The sequence below is a fragment of the Coturnix japonica genome, chromosome 8 (genome assembly GCF_054131305.1).
Source record: "Coturnix japonica strain WE chromosome 8, WE-NBRP24, whole genome shotgun sequence".
Taxonomy (NCBI): domain Eukaryota; kingdom Metazoa; phylum Chordata; class Aves; order Galliformes; family Phasianidae; genus Coturnix; species Coturnix japonica.
The window spans coordinates 9,850,407-9,864,287 of record NC_140670.1 but is presented as its reverse complement, the minus strand read 5'-3'; the positions used below and the strand labels follow the sequence as shown (position 1 = coordinate 9,864,287).

Here is a 13,881-nt window from a genome sequence, read left to right as displayed (position 1 = left end):
AAAATACCTTGAGTGACAGAGAGTTTGCAGCCTGCCTACACAGTCTGTCTTTGTGCATAGTAACTATTTTTTCTGTTAGTTGTTGTATTTAAAAATAAATAATAAAAAAATTAAACTTTTTCCCCCCATTCAGTACTTCTGTGTTTCTGGTAGAAGAAATCATGGTTTTATTTCTTCTGATCACTTGCTTATTTTTTGTGAAGATGAAAACTGTCAATTCCATTCTCTTTCCTTCTTCAGTTACATGTGTATTTAAACTAATGTATGTGATAGACCTATCTATCACGGTCCTTGTAACAACTCTGTGACATTAAGGATTTCTAGTAATAGGCTGATGAAAATACCAAAGGTAGCATTCTCATTGGTAGTGTATTAATACGTGCAGGTATATTACAGTACTTGGCAATGTTCCTTTCTGGCTTTTTCTATGACCCATGTGCAGTCTGAACTGTTTTCTTCCCTTCCTAATTGGCAGAAAATAACTTGACATTCTCTGCTGAGGGCGTTGGCTGTGATTTTGTGTTGGCTGCTCCTTCTCTGCTTTTTCATTCTCTCATTTACTCCCATATGCCGTCACTATCCTGTAGTCACGTTGAAGATTTTCTGGCTAAAATTTTTGGATAGTCGTAAGTATCCTGTGTTAAGAAATTTGCCTACTTTATATATTCTTGGTTTGGCAGGTGGTGAGCATTTGCTTGTGCATAACTTGCTATATGCATGCGCACACACGTGCTCACAGTCATTAGTATTATTCTTTTATTTATCCCAGTAAAAAGTTTAATCTTAACTCATGAGTTCTACATGTGTGTTTTGTTGTTGTTGTGTTATCTCTTCCCCCATCTCACAGGGAAGGGAGTGAATGAACAGGTTTGGTCATTGTGTTTTCTCTCTTGCTTTCTGTCTTGATTTTTCATGTCAGGACATTGAAACCAGGCATTGAGAAGAATACCGTATGCCTCTTTTCTGCACTGGGTAGAATGGTGGTTAGGAACTGAAATTACTCACTTTTGATATAGGGAGAAAAAGAGTATTTCAGTGCAGGTCCTTTGCTTCTTTAGTTTGTGTATTTGTTTGTACATGTATAGGTTTTTTTCATTACTGTCTTATCCAAGTGTAAACATCACAGGGCACAATTTCTTACAGGTTGGAAATGAAGTCAAACTTTTATTATATTTTATCACCTCTATTTGAATAGAAATCATAAGTGGTTAACTCCATCAATACAGGTACTGAGAGATGTGGTTACAACATAACTGAAAAGCTGTTCTGAAGCAGAGTTAAATAACTTTGTGGTTGTATGTTTTTCATTTGAAGTGTTTATTTTAGTAAACAAACAAAGTAATTTAAATTACTGGAAAAGCTATATGTCAGTTGAGGATGGCTTTATCATAATGTGTTACTGCCTACTTTGAAGTATTTATTTAAAGTACATTGTTTAGTGTCAAAGGTTATATGCAGAGGAATAATATCAGAAAAATGGTAAATACGTATGCTTGTAAAAATGGGTATTAATAACGTTTTAAGTTCCCAGCTTTAACTCTTTGCAAAAAAGCGTTTTCCAGAGCCTGCAGTAGAAGCAATATATGTATATGGAAATGAAAGCCTTCAGCACTTTGAGAAGTCTGTTGACTTGAGAAGCCAGAAGGAATTGGCTATCAGAGCATAAATACACATCTGCAGGGAAAGACCTTATATTCCCAAAGAAATAGTGCTGCAAATGAATAGTGCATATGGGAATGCATGCAGAGGGGCCGCAATGATAGTTTGCTTATCCCTAGAATATGGGCACCTTTGCTATTGTCTTCGAATTGGCTTTTCAAGGTCTCTGGTGACTCACTTATAATAATGTATGCATTCTGATGGAGTAGAAATGACCAACTTTTTTATTCATATCATCATTGCTGTGCTATTGTTATGTTTCAAATATCTTTTTTTCCCCCCATTTTTTTTTTTTTCTTCCAAACGTTAGTAATAAAATGATCCATGACTTTTCAGTGATCCAAACTGTACTTGGCATTCATTTTGGGAGGGCTTCTCATCTCCCTGGGATTTACCATATTTCTTCTTAGATTTTATTGGAGGAGAGAAATTTGTATAGAAACTCAAATAAATGTTACCTTCCAAACATTATGTATGTAAGCAGAGTATGTTTCCTGATAACTGCATCTAAAAAGTGTAATTGAGCAGGAAATTGGATGATGGTTTTCACGAGTGCACCTGCTTTTAGGTATGGGATCGTACCACTGGGGCAGGTCTGCTGCCAGATGATACAGCTGCTAAATGATGTTTCTGCAGGTTTTGCAGATCTGGAATATGGATAAAATAAGATTATGTAATGCATGGCAAGGGGAATAGGTTGAAGAGGTGTCTGAAAATGAGGGGGACAATGGCATGTTTAGCATAAACTACATTTTAGTTAGAAATGGAAAAAGAGTCATCAGTTGAAGTCCCTTTCTGGATTTGGCTAGAGCAGTGCTTTGTGGAACACTTGTTCACAGGCTTGTCATATCTATTATTTTAAAAATCACAGGCTTTGTTTTAAGCACATTGTGTCAGTCTTCAATGAAACTTGTCTTTAAATGTATGTTGTGTGGTTCGTGAGCTGCATTTCTTTTTTTTTTTTTTTTTCCTTCTTCTGTTTTGTAAGCAAACAGCTTAACCTGTAGCTAGTGATTTTGGATTTTGAGATGCCTCTGATTTGTTTTAAGTGCATTCTATCAAATCATAGATGCACAGCAAGTGATGCTTTTCATCAGGTATTTGAAAATCAGGTTCTGCTGCTTTGAAAAGAAGAGTAAGGAGAACCACTATTTTCAGATTCTAATTGCTCAACTGCTGAGTGCTTTTCTCCTAGCATTTACTTTTTGCTTTTAATCAGTATTAACTCGATATTTTCTTTCCTGAATTTTTTGTGGAAATCTTAATAGTGTGTGATTTAAGACTATCTGCATGATTCAATTATATAAATAAGACAAAATTAATTGTCGAAAGAGTTGAAAGTCTAATTTAAATAATTTAGTTATTTTAATCTAGAAAATGAGCATGACAGATTGAGCTTTATTCAGTGTATTGCATAGATTTAAGCATAAGATTGCATATACTTTGTTTTCCAAATGAGAAGATAATTTGGTGCAAGTTGCAGCTATTTGGTAATAATTCAAAGTGGTAAGTGTCCTCCTTGTGTTTAGAAGACAACCAAACAGTGTTTAAATTAAACAATATTTAAGTGTATTTGTTACGTGATTAATAATTAAGTAGCATCTTTGTGATGATTAAATTCCTGTTTTATGAAAATACACAGTAAATCATTTTAGTATGTTGGTATACTACACCACATTGGTGCGATTTCATATGCAGCAGTTTAAATGTTAATTATACAGTCTTCCTTAGAAAAATACTTAATGTACTTGTTATTTTAATCTAAAACAAGTAAAATGAGGATCTTTTTGGCAGCTCAATGTGGATAGTGTTTGGTTCACTTGACTTTTTTGCTGTTGCGAGGGGTTCTTTATATGTTTGTCTTTTTTAGTGCTTGCTTTTTTTCCCCTCCCCAGAATTTGATTTTCATTTAATTTCCACAGCTGCTCTCTGTCTTCAGCTTCTCTTCAAAACTGACTTCTTTTTACAACTTCTCTCACAGATTTGTGGTTTTTTTTTTTTTAGTCTATGGTAATGATAATTGATGCTGTTCTCTCTTGAATGGCACAGAAATGATTTGTAATTTTTTAGACGTATGGTGCTCCAAAATGGATGATATTGCACTTAAAAGAATAATACTTCAAAAGTAGAGCAAGAAACTTGCCCTCATAATTTTTCAGATACTGTTTCTGCTTGTTCTTCTCAAATTGTTGCTTTCGCTAACAGTATTTTCTACTTTGTAGTCAGTTAGTATGATAGACTTGCTTCTATTGGCTTATGTAATGTAAATTTGACTGTTTTTTTCTTCATTGTAGTTGCATACCTTCTTCCTTCTCCAGCTACCTGGTAAAGTAATAATAAGATGGTCTATTCTTCTCTACCAGAGCTGTTAGTAAAAGACTCAATCCCAACAGTTTTATTCTGAAAGCATATATATATTCTTCTGTTATAAGAGCGTGAATATTACTAAAATTTCTAATTAATTAAATTTCACCAATCGTGTAATAGGTTAAATAAAAACAAAAGTAAAACAGATTACTTGTTCAGTTTATAATCTCAAGCAGAGTCAGAAGGATTGGTAGTAGTATAAAGCACCATTTAAATTTAGGGTCAGATATTTCCTAGTTCGTATTCTTTGGTATAATGGAGTTGTTACTGTGGCATGATACTTGAACTGTTTCATGAATATCTACCATCAACACTGGGGATTAGTGTGGCATGTTGTTTTGATTCTTTTTATTCTTTGCTTTAAATAGTATTTCAACCACTTCCCTTAATAAATAATACAGTTTGAGTTATGTAATGTTTTTGGATGTAACGTCAATAAAAAGCCATATTAAAGAAAGCCCTATGGCTAATGAACTGATTTAAGTGGTGTCTAATGAAGTAGTAATTTTACCATCTAATATTTTATCTAACATTAGTCCCTTCTAGGAGGGATGTAATTTACCCTCTTAATTGTGGACATATCTACTACTTTTAGGCCTAACTGATTTAGAAATACCAGAATGATGCTACTTTTTATCTAGTTTTTTCTACATGTTATTTCCTTGCCATTAGTTATGTATCTGTTGTTCTGGTAACATGCTTTTACATGATAAAATCTGATAATATCTCTTTCAGTGAAAATACTCCATAATAGGGGCTCTTCTTTCTTTATGAAGCTAAAAAAGAAGTTAACTTTGGCAGTGCCTAACATATAATAGTTTTACAGTGAGTGAAACAAAAGTTGGAATAACGTAAATGCTGCTCTGCAGTATTAAGCTTTGAGTGAAACTTTGTTTCAAAATACATAATTATTTTGTTGTGTTGTGTGTTTGTTTTGCACAGGTTATTAATGCAGCTTTAGCTCTTTCTGCGAGACCAAAAAGTCAAGTTGTAAAAAACAACATGGAGATGTATAGGAGCATATGGGAGAATCACATCCATGTTCTTACTGAAGCTGTGGATGACATAACAAGTATTGATGATTTCCTTGCTGTATCAGGTATGATAGCTATTTTAGAATCAGATTATTCCTACGTGTGCTTCAAAAACGTTTCATACGAGAGTTACTTTTCATTTGGAAATGAGCAAGATCAGTTTGTTTAAGGCTTTGTGAAGCCTACTGTATGTTTTAAATGTCCCAGCATGGTAAGTGTTTCTAGTCTGTACAGTGTAGAAGTCATTTGAACAAACTGTAGGTGTGTGAAGCAGAATTTCTTTCTTACAATGGATACATTTATCCAATCCTTATGGTTTCATCTGCTTCTAACTTTTAAAATCCTTTGTGCTGTGTGAAGTCATTTTCTGTGAGAGGAAGTATGTATTGGTGTGTATATACCTAGAAGATTGTCTGGGTGTTTCCCTTCCCTCCCACTGTAATATTATGAAAAATTGTGTAATTTAGTATTCAATAGATCCAGAGCCTTCATAACTGTTATTTACAAAGATAATACCAACAGAAGCTTTTCCTGGGACACTTAATTAATTGATAGATGATTTTTAAGTTCAGGAGGGAAAAGAAAGTGGTACTAAGTCAGTTTTGATAGTTTGGTTTTTCTTAAGCAGTGCAGGTACCAAGCTTCTGGTCATCCAGAGTTTTTCTGGATGTGCTTATGAATTTATGTAAGTAAAATTTGGTTCTACAGTAATTTCTGTAATAGACATAGAAGTTAGAAATCACAGGGCTACTTTTTCATGTTGATACCTTTAAAAACACCTTATTAACAAAACAGATGCATTGTGGTATTCCCAGAAAAGTTATTTCTGTGTAGTTGGGAAGAGGATACTTCAAAATTTATTCAGTGGAGGGACCTTTTAATGATAGTATTTTCTTAAGCATTGTGTCTTCAGCATAGAAACAGGAGCTACTAACCACCTGTTCTACTTCCTGCTCTTCAGAGAACAAATGTATGCTTTTGACTTAAAGTAATATAGGCAGAAAAAAAACCAAAAATCGTCATCTTCTCAAAATGTGGTTTAAATTTTTGTTTTTCCTTATGGCTGCTGTGTCATTTGTCTGCCCTTTTTTTCTGCATGAATACATAGAGCTGAATTCCATTTGTTAGGATTGTGTAGTTCATACAACAGTGTGGAATATGTAGTAACTATTCCAGGTGATGTCTGAACAAAGTTTATTTTCTGAAGTCATTACTTGTTCATTAAAAGACTTCTGTCCAAAATCAACAACAAAAACAAAAAACCCCGAACAAATCTTTGTAAATTGATCAATCTGACATAAACCTGTGTATTCCTGTATATTTTCAAAAATTCAATTTTTACTATGGTAACTGGAAACTGCTGGACTGGAGTAGCAAGTGGTATTCCTCTTGTGATCTGAAACATTGTTTTTGAGACAGTGCAAAAACCATAAGCAAGGATGGCTCTTATGACTCTTTTTGAGTTTGCCTGTTGCTGGATACAGATCTTCTCTTAGCTTCATGCTTCATACCTAACCAAGTGACCTAGGTTTGAATGTAGAATTTCCTGAGAAACAGTATGAATTGTTTGGAGTTCCTGTCCTAAATGTTATCTAAGCATCGTAGTATGGAAAAACATAACCTGAGACTGTATTTAATAGATGCTGTTTGCAAACCCTTCTTTTGCTTACAAGGTTTGGGAGGTTGCAAGTTTGAAATTTTCCTAAGTGATACCAGAACCATTACTAAAGTGAAGAAATGGGTCAATTTTCTCAATTAATAATAAATCAAATCCTAAAATTTTTACCTACTATCAAATATCCTGTTTTAAAATTCTGCATTCAAATTCATTGAACTAAACATTTCTTTTTGACTACACAACTGTGATCCCTTTAAATACCAAAGTTCAGATACTTTTTATGATTTCCTTGGTTTGAAGAATAATGTTAGAAAGTATATTAGTACATGGAAAAAGAAATATCCATTAGTGGGCAATTACTTGTTTCAGAGTAAATCCATAAATTTTTTATCTGTTCTACATTGCTTGAGTATAATGGAGTGATTCAGTGTTTCACAGTTCACAAAAGCAGAAGCTGTAACTTAAGTAGCAGTGGTGTGCAGGCCTCTGTATCATGAGGTCCAAAGAACTGAGCATCTTAAAGTTATAACGTAGCGCCTATTAAAGGCATTGCTAAAAAATTGTGCAGAGCTCAGCACTCACTGTTTCATTGATTTAATAGGTTGTTTTGTTGTCTTAAAAAATAAATGGAATTAGGAGTAATATAGCTAAAAGGATAGAGAATAATTGAGCTCTGCAAAAAAAAGGTCTCCTTGTTAATCTTCATGAGCCAGTTGTGGGGTTGCTGAAACAAAACGTATGGAAAACCTCTTTCACTCTTCTGCTGTGGTATGTGTCTGTTTCTAATGTAGCACAAGGAAGAGACAGTAACCTGTTGTGGATGAAAAGGCTGAGGGAATTGTGAGCATTTGAAAATGGAGGGGAAAAGAAAGGTACTAAAAATTAACAGTTATTGTATGTACTAATTATGCTTTTCATATTTTTCTAAGTAAATTGGTGTCTTATTTTCTGATTCATGAATCCTCATGAAATTGTTTTTTTGTTTATCTGTTTCAGTTTTGTTCTATTCATTTATGTGATAACTCAGGTTAAAGGAAAATCAATACTTCAGAGACAGATTAAATTAGTTCTCTTATAAGGTAGGAAGAGGTCTAATTGCAAATAGCCTGTTTAAATGAATGCTTATTCATTTAAAGGAAAACAAGAGCTAATGAACTGTGTAAAAAGGTGTCATTTCAAATATGAAACATGACAAATAATGATACCATTATTGGTAGATGCTCCTAGGAACAGAGAATCACTGTCTGCCTATCAGTTTTGGATAGTTTATTAAAGTAAGAAAAAAAGTGGATATTAATCTTTATGACATACTGTTACAAAGTTTAAGTGGTCTTATGGCCCAAACAAGAATATGAACTAAGTGAACACGCCTTTTTTGCTACCATAATGTAGTTTTTATTTGGTGTCATTAAGTCTTCTTGAGCTTGACAGTAGCAGAAACAAACAGGGGAAAAAAATTCCCTTGTCTTTTTGCAAAGGCTTGGGTTTAAAGATATAATTTCTGTGAAAACACAGGTAAATTTGCTGCTTCATTTCTTTACTAACACTGTCTTTTAAAGTCTGAAGTCTGTGCTGTTAACCGCAGTTTTTACAACCAGTAGCAGTCTTTAATAGTTAATTAGGAATCAGGATGTGCTGTATGAAATTTATTAACCGGAATTGCAACAGGTACAAAATTGCAAAACAGAAAAGTAGAATGAAAGAATAAAAGATACTTGAAGAAAATTCTTGATTATGTAATCAAACATCTTGCACAGGGCAGGACAAACTTCAAATTAGATCAGGTTACTTGGGTATTGTTGAGAGAAAGCTTAAAGATCTCCAGGAGCAGAAATTCCCTGGCTGCCCTATGCAAGCTGGAAAATTGTTTGTTTTGTCTGATTTTCCTTTTTGCATCTAATTGTAGAATTGTTTGTGTTGAAATAAACCATAAATACTATGTAGTTTCAAACACTCTGCTGTGGATGGATAGGGGTTGAATACTTCCACACATGATGCTTCCACAACATCTCTGGGCAGCCTGTTCCAGCACCTCACCATTCTCTGGGTAAAGCATTGGTTCCTTATACCTAATCTAAATCTTCCTTCTTTTAGTTTAAAGCCATTAACCATTGTCCCGTTTCTACATTCTCCGTTAAAGAGTCTGTCCTGGCTTTCCTGTAGACACCCTTTAAGTTCTGAAAGACCATAATTAGGTTTTTCTGGAGCCTTTTCTTCTCCAGCCTGAACAAGCCCAACCCTCTCAGCCTTTTTTCATAGGAGAGTTGCTCCAGCCCTCTGGTTGTAGAGTCTTAGAATGGTTTTGGTTGGAAGCGTCCTTTAAGATCATCCAGTTCTAATCCCCTGCTATAGGCAGGGACACCTCTCAATAGACCAGGTTGCTCAAAGTCCCATCCAGCTTGGCCCTGGGCAACTTGATCCAGTGTCTCACCACCCTCATAGTAAAGAAATTCTTCTTAATATCTAGACTGAATTTACCCTTTTCCAGTTTAAAACTATTTTCCCTTGTCCTGTCACTGCATGCCCTTCTAAAGTCCCTCCTCAGTTTTCCTGTAGGCCCCTTTCAGATACTGGAAGGCTGCTGCAGTGCCCCCTCAGAGCTTTCTCTAGGCTGAAGAGCCGCAGTGTTCTCAACCTGTTCTCATAGGGGAAGTGCTCCAGCCTTCAGATCATCTTCGTGGCCCTCCTCTGGATCCACTCCAAGAACTCCATGTCCTTGTGTTGGAAGCTGCAGAACTGGACACAGTACTCCAGCCGAGGTCTCGTGAAAGCAGAGTAGAGGGGCAGAATCACCCCCCTTGACCTACTGGTCACACATCTTTTGATGCAACCTAGGATATGGTTGGGCTTCTGGGCTAAAAAGGGCACCTTGTCAGCTCATATTGAGTCTTTCAACTGATACTCCCAAATCCTTTTCCTCAGGGCTGCTCTCAAGCTGTTACTTTGACTAACACGTGTCTGTGCTTGGTATTGCCTGACCCAGTACAGGGCCTTGCACTTGGCTTTGTTTAGCTTGCTGAGTCTGGCTTGGGCCCATCTCTCAAACCTGTCCAGGTCCCTCTGGATAGCATCACTTCTTTCTAGTTTGACAGCTGCTCCGCTCAGCTTGGTGCCATCTGCAATCTTGCTGAGGGTGTACTTGATCCACTATCCATGTCGCCTACCCGGGCAGCAGATGTTGAATAACACCAGTCTTAGCACAAATCCTTGAGGAACGCCTCTCGTCATCAGTCCCCACTTGGACACTGAACCATTGACTGCAACTCTCTGAGTATGAACTACAATTGGAGTCTGTTAAAATATTGTAAGCAGTACCCAGTGCAATCTCTTCATTTGCAGAGCCAGTCTTGTAATCATTGCATTTTTTCAGGAATGATAGACAGCTGAGCTTGTGGTAATTTGTGCTTTGTTAAAGTCATGAGTATTTAGATATGAACCATACTTAGACTTGTGGTCTAGTAGCAGCTGCTGCTTTCTTTTTCAGTGGTCTAAACTTTCTTTCAAAATTATTTTTAAATTTTTATTACATAAATATATATGTCAAACTCATCTTTCACAGAGCTGTGCTTTCCTGTACTTGCACAGACACATCCAGCTTGGAGATTTATGAGATTTCAGGAGCTTTGTTTGGAATACGTGTGAGGTGAAGGAAGTCGATGGTTGCTGGGTAGGTGGTTTCTCTTTTCACAGTGGTCATTTTCTTCCAATGTCTGTAGATGCTATGCCAACTTGAATCCTTCCTAACTCCCTGCAGGAGTGTAGGTCTTCCCAGTTGGGTTGGGAGGATCCCCTGTGCTCATAGAAATTACTCTGTTACAGATTGCTGAAACAAGCACGTTACATTTTGTTTAGATTTCAAGGTGAGTTGGACAAATAAAATTCCAATGTTCAGCACTTCCTCCCTGTCAACTCCCAGCACAATTACTTTTATTTATGTTTCTGTCATTGCTATTTTAATTGTTCTAACTATGTAGGTTGCTCCAAAAGTAACGCCTCCTCCTCATTTCCATGGAAACTACAACTGATACTAAGAGTATAATAATGCTATTTGATAGAAAAAATTGTCAGTAAATTACCAGCTGCTTTTCAACAGTCATTACCATCAGCTCTGTATTTTGGCCTGCAATGAGCAAGGATCTGCATGCCATGCTTGTAAAAATCTGCACCAGCACAGGTGACCCGCTCTTGCTGTTATCCCTGCTGAAACACAGTACCCACAACATCATTCTGGTGACACGCACTGGTTGGTATCCACAGATTAAAATTGCATTTATTTCTATTTCTTTTTGTTCAGTGCCAGTCTATTGCCAGTTTTTTTAAATATTTCTTGAATAAAACCATGCTGTCATGTCTCTGATGTTGAATCAGCATTCAACATTATTCACTGTCACACTGTTTGAAGGAATTCTCAAGAAATGTTTTCTTTATACTTCCTCAAAAAAAAAAAAAGAAAAAAAAGAAAAAAGCTTTATTTATTTATTTGGTATAAAGAAATCCTTTTTTTTTGTTTTTTTGTTTCTTTGAAACAAAATCAACAGTCTTCCAGGTGAATATAACTTGTGATCTACCTCAGGTCAATTCATGACATTTAGAGAATGAAAGATGCAAAGCATCAGAAGTAATTAGCATAATTCACCCTGCCCTTCTCTGCTCATTCTGTCTGCTAACCAGAGGTCACAATTCTTTTAGGATCTGTGCTTTGTCTCACAGCAGTCTTCATAGTTCATCAATGAAATGAGTATGCAAATGTAAGATTTCATTTTTTTCCAGCTTCATGTACTCTTCTGGCTTTGGATTGTTGGGTGAAGGAAAAGGGGCTGTTAAAACATACATTGATCTTTGCCTTGGAGTCATGTTGTGCTTATATCATTCAAGGTTTTGAATAATTTCTTCATTTTTGCATACATATATCAACTATTACAGGAGTTCTTATATAATTGAGGTCTATTAATAAAGTTGGTCATGAAGTAGAGAAACAGTGCGTGATATGTGTAGTCATCTGCAAGCTGTTCAATTGTCTTATGTTTATTTCTGTCTGGAGTAATTTAATCATGTTGGTTTGAGCTTATGTAATAACTGATTGTATTTACTGCTGGTTAATTGGCAGAGCATTTGAATGGTAGAACCACATGGGTTTGTGAATTCAGTGGACATCCTGGACAAGGCAAGATTGGAAGGAGAATGGCAATTAGATACGATAAGTTTTTTTTCGTTCTTTGTTTATCAATTGCTCTTATCAAAATAGAAATTCTAGTTTTCATGGCATCCTTTGTCCTTCACTCCACTAAATCAGCATCTGAGAAGGCAGGAATTTCGTGCTAATTGTGCTGTAACTGGGAAATGCATCATGCGCATTAGATCTGGTTTTATTTCTGTTGTCTGCAAAATCTTGCTGTGTTTTCATGGTGTTTGTGGCTTTTTTTAATCCAAGTAATTGGCACTACAAGTAGCCTAAATGTGACAAGAGGTCTTTGTACAGGTTGGTTGCTGTAAATATGTGAACAGAGGCAGGTGATAGAAGGTTTGGAATTGCTGAAACTGACATGGAAGTTTATTGAGAGAGAATCCCTGCACTGTCTAGAAGTTTTTTTGAATAATATTACTTCAGTTGTGTAAAATCCTGTTCTTCCTTATTTTCTTTCTTATTCCACTGGAGGTTTTAGATACAGTGGGAAGCTTTATATATTTATATATTATTGAAACTCAATAAAAATTGTAGGTTTTTCTGTTCAATGTTGTAATGTTTGAAAATTTAGAAAGCAATTTATATTTGATTTTATCTAATATTATTTCTAAATTCCAGTGCATTTTCATTGAAAATCTCCCCTTTCTTTCCCTTGCCACTCTCAAATCTTTTCTTTCCTTTGGCATTTACCTGCTAGAATTTCTAGAAGCTCTGTCCTCCCCATACTTCATTATCCTTCTTTTGTGGGTTTATGATTTTTGTTCTTTGTATTCTACATCACAGTATTGTGTAATGTGCTGAAAGTTAATGCTTCAGTTCCGTGGATTGTCAGTAGTTTCTGGATACCTTTCTCAGGAGGGAAGAACTATGAGTCCCAGAAGACTTCACTGTTCCATTTCTGTTTTCTGTTCAGAGGGAAAGATAAAACTGCTCATGAGCCACTAGACTGCCCTTTCTTTTTACTGCTTATCTCTGCAGTGTGTGCTCCCCAGCCCTCTTGCCTTCAGCATTAAAATAAGGCCTTCAGTTTTGGATACTCTCTCATTTTATTTGATTTATGAGCTTCAATTCCTATTATATTGTGTTATCTCGCATTCTGCTATCATGTTTGGTATATTAGTTCTTTTCTCCCTTATTGCTGCTGTTTTGTATTAGGCCCATCTACCTACTTTCTCCCTACCTTTTCCCTACCACCTTTGTGGTAGGGTCTGAGTCAGGGTATGGGTCTGTGTGTTCCCCCCACCCCATTAGTCATGGAACCCAGACTGAACCAGCCCAGAACCTTAGACACCTTTTAAAAGAAATTTTACCTTTTGGCCTTGGGGTTATGTCTTTGTCTTAGACAAATTTTAAAAATGAAAGACTGTACTGTGGGCACTGGTTATTGCCTTAAAAAAGGAAATGTAATGAATGAAGTCTTCCATTGCAGTATAGATTACATAGAGTCTGCTCAATAGGTTTTAAGAAGCATCACTGAATAAGCTACTTGCAGCCTGACCTGTACTTACTAGCAGATGGACATACTGTAGGGAGAGTGAGGTCTGTTGAAACACCTTAAACTTTGCTGCTTCAGATATTTGCAGTAACTTCAGTCTTACAGTGTAACAAAGTAGAATGAGCAAGTCAGATCTATGGGTAATATCTTTAAGGCTGTTCACTTCAAGTCATGCACTACTGCAGTTACAGATAGAGAAGCATATCTGTGCATTTGTTTGTGTATGATTGAATTATTGTCGGTAAAGCTCTTTCCTGTCAAATTAATGTCAACTTACAGTCACTGTATTTTATCTATGGCTATTGTAATTGAGCAGATGGGTATTTTATGAGTGCAGATGATGCTCATCAACATTGGTGTGATTGATTCTATTAATTGTGGATTGAAAGCATTGAAGTATGAACCATAGAAAGCATGTAGTATGTTTGTGCCATAGCAAATAAATTATGTGAATATGTTTTAGTTCAAACTGACAAGCTGTGACTTGGTACAGGGAAGTCCTTACGTAGGCATGGTGTTGTAC

The 13,881-nt window shown here is 35.9% G+C and overlaps 1 protein-coding gene across 5 annotated transcripts in view; it reads left to right on the top strand.

Moving 5' to 3' along the window:
• Nucleotides 1–13,881, top strand: part of CTNNA3 (catenin alpha 3) — a 376,683-nt gene that overhangs the window by 256,233 nt on the left and 106,569 nt on the right. For all 5 annotated transcript variants that reach the window (XM_085554028.1, XM_015866262.3, XM_085554027.1 and 2 more), the window contains one exon: nucleotides 4,969–5,125. In XM_085554028.1, the coding sequence (XP_085410154.1) occupies nucleotides 4,969–5,125 (157 nt within the window). The remainder of the gene's footprint in view (nucleotides 1–4,968; nucleotides 5,126–13,881) is intronic.